This window comes from Platichthys flesus, chromosome 18 (genome assembly GCF_949316205.1).
Source record: "Platichthys flesus chromosome 18, fPlaFle2.1, whole genome shotgun sequence".
Classification (NCBI taxonomy): Eukaryota; Metazoa; Chordata; class Actinopteri; order Pleuronectiformes; family Pleuronectidae; genus Platichthys; species Platichthys flesus.
Window position 1 is genome coordinate 19,668,626 of NC_084962.1, and position 17,417 is coordinate 19,686,042.

At 49.6% G+C, this 17,417-nt stretch overlaps 1 protein-coding gene across 1 annotated transcript; it reads right to left on the reverse strand.

The window, feature by feature from the left end:
• Window positions 1–849: 849 nt before the first annotated feature.
• Window positions 850–17,283, reverse strand: cad (carbamoyl-phosphate synthetase 2, aspartate transcarbamylase, and dihydroorotase). Its single transcript, XM_062411041.1, has 44 exons — window positions 16,764–17,283; window positions 16,025–16,164; window positions 15,781–15,910; window positions 15,377–15,519; window positions 15,154–15,295; window positions 14,893–15,064; window positions 13,798–13,983; window positions 13,574–13,683; window positions 13,355–13,497; window positions 13,093–13,224; window positions 12,674–12,907; window positions 12,372–12,593; window positions 12,063–12,251; window positions 11,529–11,653; window positions 11,263–11,396; window positions 10,994–11,106; window positions 9,319–9,483; window positions 9,137–9,222; window positions 8,719–8,965; window positions 8,474–8,572; window positions 8,163–8,387; window positions 7,901–8,083; window positions 7,596–7,814; window positions 6,927–7,094; window positions 6,669–6,851; window positions 6,379–6,483; window positions 5,946–6,191; window positions 5,770–5,851; window positions 5,522–5,688; window positions 5,269–5,433; window positions 5,037–5,168; window positions 4,697–4,898; window positions 4,378–4,568; window positions 4,137–4,277; window positions 3,936–4,025; window positions 3,692–3,833; window positions 3,399–3,595; window positions 3,229–3,303; window positions 2,809–3,021; window positions 2,593–2,718; window positions 2,340–2,495; window positions 2,102–2,203; window positions 1,813–1,907; window positions 850–1,615 (listed from the first exon to the last, which is right to left on the reverse strand). The coding sequence occupies exons 1-44, from the start codon at window positions 16,837–16,839 to the stop codon at window positions 1,516–1,518; spliced, it is 6,693 nt and encodes a 2,230-aa protein (XP_062267025.1). The 5' UTR covers window positions 16,840–17,283; the 3' UTR covers window positions 850–1,515.
• Between the last annotated feature and the right edge of the window lie 134 nt (window positions 17,284–17,417).

Genomic DNA, 17,417 nt, shown 5'->3' on the forward strand with positions numbered 1-17,417 from the left:
CAAGGTTTCCCCCAAAAATCCAACTCTCGGTCCAAAGAGCAGATCCTGGAATCACATGTTTTTTATTTACGTCCCTGGTTCATCGTCCAGTTCCCTGATTATTCATGTTAAAGCTGATTATGGAACAAAACAAAAACAAACGTGTAATTCTTTTTTATGTTTCATTTAGACATCAATTCCCGGAATTATAACAGAAAGCATGTGATTCTCTACAGGATGTTAAACAACACGAAAATACAGGAAATAAAGAGCAGGGTTTTATTATTGAATCTGGGTCCGTGAACGTCTCATCAGCTGCGAAAAAGTTTTACACAATTATCGTCACATTTCAGCTTAATAACGATTTCATTTATGTATTTAATCTAATATTTAGTTATTTTTAAGATAATAATTTTGCAGTGTTACAGCAGCAAGAGTTAAACAGGCATCTCTAAGTATTAAGTAACGTGCAACACTTTACTTTTTTTAAATATAGAAAAATATTAACATGTGCAGTCATTGGATCACTGGGGTGCACGTACAATGAATTTTGCAGTTAAGAGTTAAACCAGAGTCAAAGTCCATCATTTTCACTCTTTGTATTTCTACAGCTGAAATTAAAAGCCCACATTTTGTTTATGAAGTTTAATTTAATAGTCTCATTTATATTCTTGGTTTACTTCCCATTTGTTTGTCGATATATTTAATCATCTTTTAAATAATGCTAAAGTAAAGTAATATTACACAACTCACACCTTAAGCTGGACCCGTTTCCAGTCTAATGCTCAAACCCAACACAACATTTAATTTTCCTAACATCATAATGTGTCATGATGATTCCTATAACATTAAAAAAAAGAATAAACTACAAATGGGAAAATTGTCCTTTTATTATTTATTTCTCCACATGATACAGTCATTCACCAACACGTTCCCGACGTCCCATTTGGATTTTAAAAAAAGACGAATACCCCTCAACCTGTGAGACATGTGTGCGTATCCACCTCCAGTTATTTCTACACATAAGGAAAGACACAATTCATACAAAAAGAAGTGACAGAGCGTACCTTATCCCTATTTAATGCTACAATCTCCCTTTTTAGTGTGCGAGCTGGTCCCTTTGAAGTCACCTACAGTCGAGTCTTTAACGGAGCAGCCAGAAGATTCATTTCATAAACATCTTTAGACGATATTTCAGATTTCAATGCCTCCAGTTCTCCTCCAAGCAGCTTCTTCTTCTTCTTCTTCTCTCACTGATAAACAATCACTCTATAATCTTTTAACCGTCGTTATCAAACAAAAAAACAAAAAAATAAGACTTTAAAGAAGTTTTGGGATAATGCTTAATTTGTCTGAAGATATATATAAAAAACAGTTGCTGAAAAATATATGGTAATTTTACAGTTGACCTAAAGATAACTGGAGAAAAGCAGCGTTGTGTTACAGATTTAAAATCAGCTGACAAACACTGTGCTGTCGATTGTGTTAATTTCAGGGATCAACATGAAGGTTCTAACACTCATCACCACGTGGATTCTATCTGCCCAGTACGGTGGCCAGCAGGGCCATTCGGATGTACATGCCGTTCTCCGCCTGGCGGAAATAGGCTGCTCTCGGGTCCGTGTCCACTTCGGCACTAAGGGGAAGGAAATCAAGGAAGGAAAAATAAGAATCAAATGGAGAAAGCAGTAAAATAATCTACCATCTAATCTCTTGTGGGGCCTGTTGAGGGCTTGAAACATCTGAGTTAAACACATTGTTTTTAATCTATAAATATACGGTAAAGTTTGAAAAATCACCACAACTGTGAAACGAGGTCTCGTGGTGTTTTACCTGATTTCATTGACTCTGGGCAGCGGATGCATCACCACCATCTTCCTCTTGGCCACAGTCATGATGTGAGGAGTGAGGATGAACTGACCGAAACACTGTGAGAAGAGAAGATAGTGTGTATTGAATCTGACGAGTCATGTTCATACAGAGACAGTTTGGATATGAACACAAACATGTTCCTCCATGAGGCCAATTGTGGGTTTGAAAAGCAACAGTTATTCAAAAGACACGTCCAGACCCTTTGATCTCTCTCTCCTCTGAAGAGTGGAATGAAGCAGAGGTTACTCACGGCCTTGTACTCCTCCTCGGAGGCGAACCTCTCCTTCTGGATCCTCGTCATGTAGAGCACGTCGGTCTCAGGCAGAGCTTCTTCAATGCTCTCAAACTCCTCCTGCAAACCGGGACAAACACACATCATCCGTTTAGTTTGTGTCGTTTGTCAAACTCAGATAACAAATCCCTGCAACCTAGAGATTTAGATTTTTGATCTCTTATTATTGTGTGCATGTGTACACTGCCCCCCCCACCTGTTTGATGCCCTTGGAGGCCACGTAGCTGATGATCTCTGCCGGCATGTGGAGGTTCTTGGGCGCCACGTAGCGCAGAGTGATGCGGTACTGGGTCAGCAGTTTGGCCAGGGAATGAACCGTGCGGCCGTGTTTCAGATCCCCGACCATAGTTATCTGAGAGGAAACATTTATGATGAGTTTTCTAGAGAAAAGCTGGTTCCAGGTCAGTATTTCTGTGAGGATCAGGCTTCGAACCCTGCAGGATCCTCACCGTCATGCCGTTGACTGTGCCCAGCTCCTCTCTGATGGTGAACACGTCCAGCAGGGCCTGGGTCGGATGCTCCCCGACGCCGTCTCCAGCGTTGATCACTGGTTTACGGCAGTGGCGGGCTGCGCTCTGAGGGCCACAGAGCGAGAGGAGTCACAAGAAGAGACACCACTGAAAAGAACTGAGTCACTGAAGCTGTGAGGAACACGCTGAACCCACCTCCACAGCTCCAGGCGTCGGGTGACGGAGCACCAGCACGTCGGCGTAGCAGCTCATGGTCTGAACCGAGTCGGCCAGAGATTCTCCTTTCTGCGTGGACGAGGTGGATTCACCGAAGTGGACGACGGAGCCGCCGAGACGCTGCATGGCCGCGGCGAAGGAGGAGCTGGTGCGAGTGCTGACCTCGTAGAACATGGACGCCATCACCTTCCCCTGGAGATCAACAAGAAGTCATTGAGCTGTGGGAACCGTGGCAGTGAGTGATTTTAACTCATCTACAGTTCAGCTCCACACTTCCAACATCAGCTCTTTTTAATCAAGCTGCTGGTTGTGTTGCTTTAACTTAAGATGTTGTCTCGCTCCATGTTTTCCATGACGTGCAGGTTTGTGCGTTTGTAATTAGAAAGCAACACAACGCACCTTCAGGATGTCCAGGCTTCGCTCCTTCTGGACCATCATACGCAAAGTGTGGGCGACGTTGAAAAGGTGTGAGATCTGAAACACAACCAAAAAAAACCATCAACTCAAAAGCCTCTTGCACGTTAGACACTGTTTGTGAGTTTGTAAACGAACACAACTTGTGTGTGTACCTGTTCTTTGCTGAACTGCCGCACAGACAGGACGTGCTGGCCGATCAGCGGGTGCAGGAACGGAGACGTCTGGAAGTGGGACGCCGCCCCAGCCAGTATCTGACCGGGACCCGGCTGAGGGGAGAGCAGCCGGGACAGAGGGGGGGGGTGGCTGTAGCCGTCCGCCACCACGGCTGGAGGAAGCATCATCATCATCTCTACACAACAACACAGGGCAACAATTATTTCTCTAAGCTACATTAATAAAACTCCAGATTACACATGTGAGACGGAGGGTCACAGTGAGGCGGTACCCAGAGGTAGCCCGGGATCAGAGGCGCGGTGGGTGCGCGGTGGCAGCAGGTAGCGGCCGTCCCCTGTGCCGCGCCGGGGGCTCGCCGCCCGGGTTCTGATTGGTCCTTCACGAGGAGGAGTGGGACGAGTGTGCTCTGGAGTCTGAAGAACAGGAAACACAGGAAACACAATTCATTTAGAATCAATGCATCCAAGACGAGCGCCGGACGTCTGCTGGAATATGATTTTATCCACTGTTCATACCATAGGAGCTTCTTTAACCGGCTCGGGGGGGATGATGGCGGCCGCGGGCCACGTCTTCACATCTTCACCGTAACCTGGAGCCACCAACACCTGAGAGAGAGAGTTAGAAAACAGGATTATGTAAAAACCAAGGGACGAGTTCCCGGGGAACTTGGTGGTCCTGATGTGTGTGTTTGTGGGATGTGGTGCCTGGATGCTGACCTGCCCGTCGATGTAGGCCACCTCTCCTCTCAGAACCACCCGGCGGACTTTACCCTTCACCTTCAGACCCTGGAACGGAGTCCACTTGGACTTGGTGAACTGCATGGACGGAGGAATCACCCACTCGTGCTCCAGGTCCACCTGAAAGCAAACAAACACAAGTTTGAACATCATTTGTTTGTGTCTCCCAAATTAAATCGTCTGAATTATTGTCGTTATTGTGGTGATTGTTTGTGTGTACCTCTACGTAGGTGTTTTCTTGGACCGGCAGGTTAAAGATCTTGCGTGGGTTCTCATAGAGTCGTCTGATGATGTCGTCCAGAGTCAGGCGTCCATCGCTGACCGCGGTGAGCAGCAGCGGCAGCATGGTCTCCAGGCCGGGGTAACCAGGAGGAGGACGCTCGCTGTTCTTCTCCTCGACAGAGTGAGGCGCTAACAACGCATCATAAACACACATCATCACATGTTCTCTCCTGATGAAGCAGATCACTTTAAAGACGACAACACAATCCAGCCTTCCCCTGGACTCACACCTGGACGTGTGGTCAGCGGCGACTCACCGTGGTCTGTGGCGAAGCAGTCGATGATGTCCAGGTTTTCCCAGAGCGCCTCCATGTCCTCCCGGGTTCCCAGCATGGGGCGGACCTGCGCACGACCATCACCGATGTCCAGCACGTGGTCCTCACACAGGAAGAGGTGATGAGGCGCCACCTCACACGTGACCTGGATGCCCTTCTGCTTGGCCGCTCGGATGATCAGGATCTGACAGGAAGAGGGAATCAATCATATATCAGTCCTCATAAGAAACTAGGTCGTGACAAGTAGGAAATACTCTGAGCACCATAACATAACTCCAAATAAGACTAATATTCTCTTTTGTGCACAGTCCACAGTCGTTACCTCCTCCTTCTTGGCGATGTGGCAGATGTGCACCGGGCGCTGGTAGAGCTGAGCCACCATCAGGATGGCAGCGACCGTCTGCTTCTCGGCGTGAGCCACGATGGGCATCTGCTTGGGCCACTTCTCAAAGTGCTGCAAACAAAACCACACAGTGAGTTTCTACCCGAGACAAACCTGTGGATGCAGTTCCTCTGTCGGCCACTAGACTGCGCTGCGGTGTCTCTCAGCGTACCTCCATCCAGAGGGACACGTTGTCCATCTTGAGGGTGGAGTACGTGTCGTTCAGGTACATCTTCAGACCGACCGCCTGGCTGGCGATGGACGGCAGCACCGCAGCGTTGTCTGAGGCCGCGCCCAGGTACAGGGCGTAGTCACACCGGCAGCCGGCTTTGGCAAGCTGACAACACAACACAACGGTTCACATCAGTCACACACAGATTCAGAACAGAGGGAAACTCAGGGGTCATCCTCACGCGACCTCGTACCTTCTGCACCAGAGCCAGAGTGCTGGCGTCCGTGACGGCCGGGGACGTGTTGGGCATCGCACACACCATGGTCACGCCTCCTGCCAGAGCGGCTGCCGTCCCGGAGGAGAAGTCCTCCTTGTGGGTGGCACCGGGCTCACGCAGGTGAACGTGCACGTCGATCAGACCTGAGGATCAATCACACAACACGTGGTTCACTGTTTCTGACTCGTCTCATGAGAGAAGGAGGACGTGAGCCCGTGACTCACCGGGGAGACGGACCAGCGTCTGGGACGCCATGCTGTCGATGTGCGTCTTCACCGGTGGAGTTGGGCCGATCTGACGAAGAGCCTGCAGCACATCCACAAATCATCTTTACTCTGACTGTACTGATCACTTGAAGAACTGTGCCACGAGATTAAAGGGTTGAAACGAGAGAACCGACCTGAACAAAGAGCTTCGTGCACTTGATGTCGATGATGAGCGGGACGGAGTAGTCGATGGCCATGCGTCTGGTCCTGTAGCCTTTGGTGACGAAGGAGGAGAGGCGCCGGCCTCCGCTGTTCCTCATGGAGAGGTTGATGACCAGGTCGAAGTGGTGGTTCTCCAGGTAGTTCATGATGCTGCGCTGCTTCTCTTTAGTGGGACAATCGCTCTCCTCCTCCTCGAACGGCCAGTCCACCGCCATCACCTGCAGAGGAACAGAAGGGTCACTGATGAGCATCATGTGCTTTTAAAGCTGGGAATCAGAGACAGAGTTTGGGATTTGTACCATCGAGATTAAAATGCTCTTTAAACAGCAAGTACAATGTGAATCGAGCTGTTGATCTGTTAATCTGGAGCCAACAACTCTGATTTCCTTTTACTGTGATCGTCACCTTGACTCCGTGCTCGGTGTAGAAGTCCGCGGTGCCCAGGCTGGCGTACAGGTCGTAACCCAGAGACTCCAGCGCCTGCACGGTGGGCAGCAGCTCGCTCTTGTTCTACGATCACACAAATCATTCAGAAACTACGTTAGTAAAAACTGGACCTGAAACATGAAACAGCTTCAACTGATGTCAAATTACCACGAAATAAGAAATCATAATCCATCACCGAGCTAATCCAATCTAATCTAATCTGGATCACAGTGTTCCCATCTGAGAAGTCACACAACCATCACAAGTACCTTATAGCTGCCGATGGAGAGCAGGATGTTCTTCTTGGGGATCACGAAGCCCGTGGAGAGCATGGCTTTGAGGTACGCCTCGTATCGGTTCTCCCCAAAACAGGCGACCTCTCCGGTGCTGGTCATCTCCACGCCGAGCACCACGTCGGCTCCGGCCAGCCGAGAGAACGAGAACTGAGGAACCTGGAGAACACGGGACAGGGCGTTAGGAGGGAAACACGACGGGCTCTTTCTCTGACCGACTCCTGACTCAGTCACCTTCACTCCCACGATCCCCTTCCCTCTCATCAGGCCCACGGGCTCCATGTCCTCCCCCATGATGAGACGTGTGGCCAGGGCCACCAGGTCCACGCCCAGGGTCTTGGACACGAACGGGAAGGAGCGGGACACCCGCACGTTGCACTCGATCACCTTCAGCTGGTCGTCCTGTTACAGGAGGGACAACTGGTTATAATCCAGTTCATGCTCAGATACAAGTACCGATGAGGAAAGTTTTACTACTGCCAATATACCCGTGTTACAACGAAGCTGGAAAACTCACACACAAAACAACTCAAAGTACTTTTTAAACCAACAAACAGCTTTTATCATTCAGGGTTTGTTATATAAATATTCACAATATAACTATTCTGGTCACGGAGGTAATAAAACCATTTAATTAAACAATTTTACAACTTCAACACAAAGAATCTTCAGCATCATGATATCATCTCACAAACGTTGTGTTATAGAGTTGCGTCACCAACAACGACTCACTTCTTCTAAAACTCAAGTTCGAATGAATTTGACTTGACAAACAATTAATTTGAGTTTATTCAAATCTGTGCAGCAGCTTCACTGGTTTACCTCACTGGTATTCAGCCTCAAGCTGATGGGGAGCGCCCTCTGCTGGGTCACAGGGCAAACTACTGCAGGACAGTTTCTCACCTTGGCGATCAGCTGCAGGTTGAAGGGCCCGGTGACCTGCAGCTCCTGGCCGATGGCGTGGACGATGATCTTGATCCTCTCCATGGTCTTCTGGTTGATGTCCTGAGGCGGCGTCACCAGGGTGGCATCGCCCGAGTGAACGCCGGCGTTCTCCACATGTTCAGACACCGCGATGGCCATCACGACCCCGTCGCACGCTACCGCGTCCACATCGATCTCCTGGAAAACGAAAAAAATAAATCAAATGTAACAGACGCATCTAAACATATCTATCGTTTTGTATTTCTATCTGATTCTTTCCAAACCTTAGCTTCCTGTATGAACTTGGAGATGACGACAGGGTGCTCCTTGGACACAGCCATGGCGTTACACAGGTATTTCTCAAGGTCGGTGTCAGCGTAGGCCACGTTCATGGCCGCTCCGCTGAGAACGTAGGACGGACGGACGAGGCAGGGATATCCCACCTTCTCACAGAACTTCATAGCAGACTGGAGACAGAGGAGGAGGAAAAATGATGTCCCTAAATCTAAATCCCAGATATATCATTTTAAAACTAGTCGTCTGTACCTCAGTGTCAGAGAGCTCCTTCCACTGTGGCTGGCTGATGCCGATGGTGTCCAGCATCCTGGAGAACTTGAACCGGTTCTCGGCGCTGTCGATGAACTCGGGCGACGTCCCCAGGATGCGGCACAGCTGACGGTGCAGCGGCATGGCGATGTTGTTGGGCAGCTGGCCTCCCATCGACAGGATCACCCCCTCCGGGTTCTCCCTCTCATAGATGTCCATCACCACCTGGAACGTGCACACTCATAAATACACAATCTACACAGGGGTAAGAACACAAGTGACTGGGTGCAGTCTTCTCCTAAGAGTGTTACCTCAAAGGAGATTTCATCGAAGTAGAGGCGGTCACACATGTCGTAGTCGGTGCTGACGGTCTCAGGGTTGTAGTTCACCATGATGGTCTTATAACCCATCTGCAATAAACACAACAACAAGGTTAAATATTCATCCAGGTACGTTTCAAAAAGAATAATCTGACTTTCAAGTTCTTCAACGGCCAAACAAATAAATCCTGCAGAGCTGCCCTGGCTCTGATTGGAGGAGATCAAGCTGGACGTACCTTCCGGAGCTCGGTGATGCAGCCCACCGCGCACCAATCGAACTCCACGCTGCTGCCGATGCGGTACACGCCCGAGCCGATCACCATGACGTGCTGGTCCTCGAAGGTCAGGTCGTTCTCCGTGCCGTGGTAGGTCAGGTACAGGTAGTTCGTGAAAGCCGGCCACTCGGCAGCCACCGTGTCGATCTGCTTCACCACAGGGATGATCGACCAATCGTGGCGCAGCTTCCTCACGGCAAGCTCAGTGCTGCGGGGAAAAGAAACCATCAAGCTCAGCCGGTTTGTGAACAGTTGTACAAATCATAGACAGACATAATTATAAGTGTTTCAGGTTAACAGTAACAATTACACAAAATTCTAAATAACACAACGTGTGCTGCTGCGGCTGAGCTACAGACTGTCTGAGTTCCCGACCCACCTCTGCACAGCCAGTGCGATCTGCTTGTCGGAGAACCCCAGCTGCTTGGCCTTCAGCATCGCCTCCGGAGGCATGGTGCTCTCGTCCTGGCAGAGACGGCAAAGACCAAATCAACAAAACGTCACAGAGGAGTAAAACTCTGCTGCTTCTCCAGGACGCCTGCCTCTCTCCCGGCTCCTCACCTGGTTGTAGGTCTCCAGCAGGCGCTCGTGGTCGGCGATGTTCTTCATCTTGTACAGGAACCAGCGGTCGATCTTGGTGAGCTCGTACAGCTGGTCCACCGTGTAGCCGTCTTTGAACGCCGCCGCCAGCACAAAGATGCGCTTGTCGGTGGGAACCAGCAGCTCCTGGTGGACAGAACGGGCGAGAGCAGGACATCGTCTATCAGACACCTGGAGTCAAACGTTTCTCCACCAGTGCTGTGCAAGTTCACACCTCTCATGAACTAGTTCAAAGTTCAGTTCACACAAGTAAATATGAATAGTTCACGTTCATAGTTCACCATTTAAATTCTGAACTAGTTCATAGTTCAGTTCATTTCATAGTTTAAGATGGAAAGTGAGCCATTTTTGTAAGAGGCCAGAGCTGTTGTGTTGCAGGTAGGGCCTGCCCCTTTAAGGAAAGTTTGTAGTGTGTGACGTAGTGCACCTGGGTATTGTGGAAAGAGACGCTAAAAGTGTGTTTATAACGAGAAGTGGCGGACCACCTAGAGGGGATGCGAGTGTTGCTCCTGCTGTATATCCGAGAAATAAAGTGGCCGCATTCCAAGTAAAGAAACATCTCCTCCTCCTCCTTCATGGAGCGGTCCGGACGGCTGGTCACCGGCCAGACAGCGAGCCAAGATAACCAGTGAGCCGAGCTCCAGACTACGGCTCGGATCCGAGACACTGGCCTGAGGAGAAAACACTTGGAATACGTTGCTTGTTTGGTCAACGTGTGTGTGTGTGTGCGATGAATCATGGGTAACGTAGTGCGAAGTCGAGTTACTTGGTTCAGGTTAGGCTACATCGCGGACATTTCACGGGCACAGAGCAACGACATGGTGAAAGCATTCGATTTAGACAGCGTCTCTCCTCAGGAGAAGGAAATCATTCCGTAACGTTTTAGCTAGACCTCAGATAATATTGTAACGGACTGGTAGTTAGGTTTATGTTCTGTTTGACTGCTATGTGTTTGTTATGACTTATGTTCAGCTAACTACACCGTGTCAATAAGTATTGAGATTTCCAGAGGGTCAGTGAACCAGTCGGGGTGGGGCAAGTGACAGTTCTAGACCAATGGCTGGAGAGTTACCTGGCATGACAGGCTCTCATTGGCTGATGAGTTGGTATGTCAAGGGTGAATGAGGAAGGGGAGTGAAGAACACAGTGGTGGATGATAGGAGTGTCGGAGTTACAACAAGAAGTGTCGTGTTCGCTGGACTTTAATAAAGTTACACACAAAGAGAGAAGTTTCCTGTCGTCTATAAGTGAGGACGCTGAAATATGAACGTGTTCACCGTTCAAATTCATTATTTGTAATTGTGGTGCGTTCAGTTCATCGTTCTCATAAAAGTGAACGTGTTCAATGAACAATCAACATTGCTGAACACAGTGATACTTTTTGGCTGATCTCTATTAACAGCTGTATAAACTACGAGCCAACGCATGTCAATGATTTTCTTTTCCTCTCCTCACCGACTGTTTGCCTGCAGGCGACCAAAACCTGCTCAGACGTGATTTCAGTTCATGGAAATTAGGAAACACTTAAATCCTGTTTGGATTATCACATCATCGAACAACCGGTTCGAGGAGGAACTCAAGACAAGAGGTCGAACGACGACTTGAGAAGAGAAACAAGCTCTATTTAGTTTTTTACCGTTTCAGAGACAGCTTTGATTGTGTGGTCGAAGCCGACACAGTTCTCGTCCACCATCCTCAGAGCTTTCTGGAAGGCCTCCTCGAAGCTGCGGCCAATAGCCATCACCTCCCCTGTGGAGAAAAGGATCCAAACAATGACCTGCACAATATCCACTGAAGCTTAGAACTTATTGGACAGAGCCACAGTTATCTTCAGCAGGTTGAGGATCTCAAATACTCGTTTCTCTTTCCAGCCCCACAGCAGAGAACTCTTTCACCGGCTCTTACCGACACTCTTCATGGAGCTGCCGATCGTGGTGGAAACCCTGAGGAACTTGCTGAGGTCCCAGCGAGGCACCTTCACCACACAGTAATCCAAACTGGGCTCAAAGTTTGCTGTCGTGGAGTTGGTGACAGAATTTCTACAGAAAGACACAAACAGAGAATTAAAAATACAGGAAAAAAGCAACAAATAAGCCCTTTTTTTATTATTTACACAATAATCCTATCAGTATTTCAAAAGTGTTGAAGTTCGATGATCTATGACAACGTACTTGAGCTGCGGCAGTGGGATCCCCAGGGCCAGTTTGGCTGCTACGTAGGCCAGAGGATAACCAGTGGCTTTACTGGCCAGGGCCGAACTCCGGGACAGACGAGCATTCACCTCGATGATGAAATACTGCAACACACATCACACACACACACAGAGGCTTGAGTGTGTGTGTGTGTATCTGTATCCCTTTGTGTGTGTGCTTGCATGTGTGTCTATCTCTGTGTGTGTCTGTGTGTGTGTGTGTGTGACCATCCTTGAAAGGAGAGAATACCATCCCAGCAATTCTTAGCAGCGGCAACATTTAAAGCAACACGACCTTGAAGTTGCACCTGGACACGCCCACGCTGGAGAGGCGGTCTCAAAATAACGAGGAAAATAAAAGAGGTGTGAGTGTGGTCACAGACATTTGACCTTTGACCTCCAGCTACTAATCAGGTCAATCCTGAGAATGTTTGTGCCGAATGCAATGAAACTCCCCGCAGATGTTCATCTTCCAGTTTATCGACTGTGTGTGTGTGTGTGTGTGTGTGTGTACCTGTTCTGATTCAGGGTTGAGAGCGTACTGGATGTTACACTCTCCCACGATCCCGAGGTGCCTGATGACTTTGATGGCGGTGTTCCTCAGCATGTTGTACTCGTGGTCGTTCAGCGTTTGACTCGGCGCCACCACGATGGACTCCCCGGTGTGGATGCCCAGAGGATCAACGTTCTCCATGTTACACACCTGTGTTACACAAGATTGAACACAGACACACATATACTGTCAAATATCACAGGACACCTCTTGTTCAACTTATCAACAGTGACGCCATCACCCGTCAACGCCAGTTTCTGATTTACTCACGGTGACACAGTTGTCGTAGGCGTCTCGGACCACCTCGTACTCGATCTCCTTCCAGCCTTTCAGGGACTTGTCCACCAGGACCTGGGAGGTGTGTGCGAAGGCTGCCGTCACCAGAGTGATCAGCTCCTCCCGGTTGTTGGCGAAGCCCGAGCCCAGACCTCCGAGAGCGAACGCTGCACGGACCAGGACGGGGAAGCCGAGGCGCTCCGCAGCGGCCACCGCCTGGCAGAGGGACAGAGTGGAATTCAGACGCTGTAGAAAGAGAAGGATCGTGGCTGCGTGTTGGATAAACATCTCCTCACCTGCTCCACAGACAGCGCCGCCTCACTGGGGGCGACGTGTTCCCCGATCTCTTCCATTTTCTCCACAAAGACCTTCCTGTCCTCGGTCATCTCGATGGAGGACACTGGAGTTCCCAGGACTTTAACATTGTACTTCTCCAGGACTCCGAGCTTGGTCAGCTCCACGCCACAGTTCAGCGCCGTCTGACCTCCGAAGGTCAACAGGACCCCGTCAGGGCGCTCGTTCTTTATCACCTGTGGGAAGACACACATGGAGAGATTGTTTGTGAAGACTTGAGTGTTGAAATGTTGTTTGGTTTCGTTTGGCTGCTTCTGACATCCACATTTTTATTATATAACAGAAGTTCACGTGACAGAAATGTCAACCTCCTTGTGTCTCCACACCAGGAAGCTCATTAAATCACAGAGGGGACTCGTACCTGAGTGACGTAGTCTGCAGTGATGGGCAGGAAGTAGACTTTGTCCGCCAGGCCTTTGGACGTCTGGACGGTGGCGATGTTGGGGTTGATCAGCACAGTCTGGATGTTCTCTTCCTTCAAAGCCTTGATTGCCTGGGAAGAAAAACTAAACATGAGCTGGAACACCCCTCGAGTCCGTTTCTTCATAACCATGATTCCATCTTGTACAGTCACAGATTCCTCATGTTACACGGCTGCACTGTTCTCTTCTTCTTCTACAGACCTGGGAGCCGGAGTAGTCAAACTCTCCAGCCTGGCCGATGGACAGACCACCAGAGCCCAGGATCAGGACCTTCCTGGGTCGGGTCACATCCTCCAGCTTCGGGGAACCCGGGAAGGTCAGGTGATCCACCAGCTGCTGCTTGACTGAAGAAAAATTATAATTTAAAGTTGCTCTACATAAGACACGGAAATAAAAGAATAAAAACGTCAATTGTTTTACCTGTTTTTGAGGCGCTGCCGTCTTTGTGGTCCTTCACGGTGTCGAGGAAGACATCGAACAAGCCCACCAGATCCGTGGGACCAGCCATGTGCTCCGGATGGAACTGAACACTGGAGAAAACATTTAAATAAAATCACATATTTCAGTCACACACGAGGTGAACGACGACTCCGTCCTGGTACAAACTCTGTTTCCCCTCCAGCCTCGGTTTCTGAGCACGTTACCTGAACAGCGGCTGCACGTTGTGGACGATGCCCTCGTTGGTGTGGTCGTTGGCGTTGGTGAAGAGGACGTCCCAGTCCGCGGGCAGAGTGTCGGGGTCGACCGCGAAGCCGTGATTCTGACTGGTGATGAAGCAGCGTTCTGTTCCGTGGTGGATGCAGGGCTGGTTGTGGCCTCGGTTCCCGTACCTGAAGGACGAGCAGGGAATCAAACATGTGGGGTCAGGAACCACGGCTCATGGTCCCACCATCACAAATATGGCTGGTTCTTTGTATTACTTCATCACCAATACAGCAACGATTCACAGGAGGGATTATTTGTTGTAAAAACTAAATAAAACTACAATTTTAACAAAAAGACACTTATCAGAAAAACCTGAATCACAAAAGTGAAACCAAACTAGTTTTTAGCTGAAAACCAACGTGTTTGTGTATTTGGTCGTGTTTGAGGTTGAACCCCGTGTTTGAAATTCACTGGACAGATCCCACAGTCCCTTTGTCAGCTGCAGATGCCAACAAAATTCCAGGAGCAGGCTACTGGGAACATTCCCTGCCCGCCCTGACCTTCACACGGAGCCTGATAAAGCAGCCGAGTCAGAACAAACCCTCTCAGACCCACAGCGAGGAGCCGGCCCTCCTGTCTTGGCTTGTTTGTTTAGTCTTTTTCATAACAGTCAGTCCGACGCTGCTCGAGCAGGGGGAAGCCCAGACTGCTGAGAACAGCAGAAATCTGCATTTCACATCGCAGCTCTCCCAAAGAGACAGATTGGGATGTGACTGTCTGTGTTTCTACAGGAGCTGGAAGAGGCTCCTGGGCTCCGGGCTCTGGGAGAACAGTTTCATCTTTGTCATTGTTTTCATGATGTGACTGAACACTTAAAAACTCCCGGATGAGTTTGTTTCTTTAGGGAAAAGTCAATGATTTACGATAAAAGTTTAAGTGATGTTTTTGTGTCTCTATCTGATTCCGAGGCTGAAAGAATAACCTTTTTGTAAACGCTGGGTATTCACGTTGTGGGTGGTTGTTTTCAAACTGTGTTTTCATTCAGCACCTCAGGCCTGAAAGGGTTAATAGGGTCGTGTATATGTGTTACTGACTTCATCTTGTACGTCTTCGCTCCGATGACCAGAGAGAGCAGCTGGTGTCCGAGACAGATCCCGAACACGGGCTTGGGGCGGTCGGCGCACACGACCTTCCTCAGGTTGCTGATCGTGGCCTCACAGAGCTGAGGATCCCCGGGACCGTTACTGACGAACAAACCATCAAACTCTATAGAGAACGACAAGAAAGAAAAGCTGGAGATGGATCCAACACCTCATCATGTCAGAGACGCTCAGCAGGAGCAGGGTGGCACTGACCTGTGCTGTCCAGCGGGTGGTCCCAGGGCACCACCGTGACCCGGGCTCCTCGCTCAGCCAGGCAGCGGATCTGGTTGTACTTGATGCCACAGTCCACCACCGTGATCCGCAGACTGCCACTGGGGTTAAATACTCGGGGCTCCTGAGAGAGGCACGGCTTCAGGTTATTCACAAGAAGGTGTTTTAGTTTAAAAGGCCATTAGAGAGCTGTCTGTGCTGCTACCTTCATGGACACCTCCTGGACCAGGTTCCTGTGGTCGGGGTTATCCAGGGGAATAGTGTCCTCTGGAGTCCCGTCCACCACCAGCTTCCCCAGCATGGTGCCCTTCTCTCGGATCTTCTTGGTCAGGCAGCGGGTGTCGATCCCTGGAGCACATGGAAGATATGGTCTAACAAAACCCATCCCATAATCCGCAGATCATAAAACCATCACCAGTGGAGCAGAAGAATGCTTAACCCCGTTATCTGTGATATTATAAAGTCTGTAACGTGCACCTCTCATTTGTTTTTAAAGTTGCTTTTACACCGTTTCTGAATTAAAAACAAACTAAGATTAATACTAATTCCACATTTCTCATTATAATGTGTGTGACACTTTATTATCTGCTGTGTTTTGAGAGTTCGGACCTTGAATCCCGGGGATGCCTTGCTCCTTGAGCCACTGGTCCAGGGACTTGACCGAGCTCCAGTGACTGGGACGGTCCGACAGCTCTCCGATGATCAGACCTGCAGCGTGGATCTTTGACGACTCGAACCACTGAGCGAGAAAAACACACATCACCACGAGGTGTTAGTTCGAAGGTTTCAACAAAATCCAAAATACAGACGTCAACTCTTTCCGATTTGACAGTAACGTTTACCGGACGCTCACCTTGCTCAATCCGAAATCTCCATCCTCGTCCGGCGGCACCCCGTAGTTTCCCACCAGGGGGTAAGTGAGGGTCAGCAGCTGGCAGTGGTAGGAGGGGTCGGTCAGCGCCTCGGGGTAGCCCACCATGCCTGTCTGAAACACTAACCACGCAAACACAATCAGTGCACGACCAGAGCGAAGAACGTTGTGTGTCCAGTTGAATGTGTGTGTTTCTTGTTTGAAGTAGAATCGTGTAAAAAAAATAAGCTTCTCTAGATTATAAGTGAGTCGCTCCATTTGTGTGATCTATACGATTTAAGCTAGTGTCTACATGTTATCACTTTGATTCATATTTTAGATATAGATGGTGAATGTACTTTGTTCATTTGAAGGTCTTCTGCACAAACTACCAGCTGTTTAAAGCAGGCCTGTTTCTCTTCTAGTGGGAGTTGCATTTGAACTCTGGTTGGTTGTATAGACACATTGCAGAAGGTGGCCCCGGGGGCCCCCAGAGCAGCTAGACGCGCCCCTGGCAGGTGGAGCAGCGTGAAGATGAAGGTCCAGCTCCTGATGAAGAGGTCGAACTCCACGTGACGCATATGAAACCACAACATTAGCTTAGCCCACACTGACTGAGCAGGCTTCCGAATGGAGGAGGTGGATCTGTTGACCTCTGACCCGTGAAGTTAGCTCTCACACGCAGGTGGGTTTGAACCCGAGCAGCGGCGGTAAAGTTCGTAACGAGGGGAAGTGAACTCACCGACTTCCCCGGACACGGACACGTCGGCTCCGAACGGGCGGCCCCGGAACGTGGTCCCGTCCTCCAGGATCAGCATGGCATGTTCGGGTCGGAGCTAACGATGCTAGCGAAGTTTCCCGGGAACTGACGGACGGTTCTCTGGCGAGCTCCGGTCTCCACGTGAAGCTCACGCCGCGAGGAGGAGGAAGAGGAGGAGGAGGAGGCGTGAACCAAAGAGGAGGATGAAGAGCAGGTTTCTCCGGGTGCAGAGAGTTGGAGACGGAGGGAACCAGGGGAGACAGAAGACCGGGAGTGAGTGGGAGAAGTGACCGGTGAGTGGGTCGGGACGATGGGGGAGAGAGTCCCACACGCGCCGCCGGGAGAGTGGAAGTCAGCGTGGGGACCGGAGCCGTGAAGTTACACCCGGTCACACGCAGCGTTTCCGGGGAGCAGCTTCACAATAAAACCCCAAATTCACGCTACTATTTCTTAAAGGGTTAGTTCACCTAACAGTGAAAGTTCACTCATTATCTACTCAACACTATGATGGAGGGGGGAGGTGAAGGGTTCGAGTCCACAAAACCCTTCAGGAGTCTCAGGGGTGAACAGTAGAAACACAACATCTCTTCAGATGCCTAATTCCTCTGAGATCCAAACATGAACGTGAGGATCAAT

Bases quoted from the DNA above. Each gene is read 5' to 3' on its own strand.
- cad (XM_062411041.1), bottom strand. From the start codon at position 16,839: ATGCTGATCCTGGAGGACGGGACCACGTTCCGGGGCCGCCCGTTCGGA. The intron at 5,689-5,769 runs GTGAGTCACGGG...ATTGATCCTCAG, and splicing joins GACGCTGGTCCGTCTCCCCG to GTCTGATCGACGTGCACGTT. The intron at 5,169-5,268 runs GTACGCTGAGAG...TTTTGTTTGCAG, and splicing joins ACGTGTCCCTCTGGATGGAG to CACTTTGAGAAGTGGCCCAA.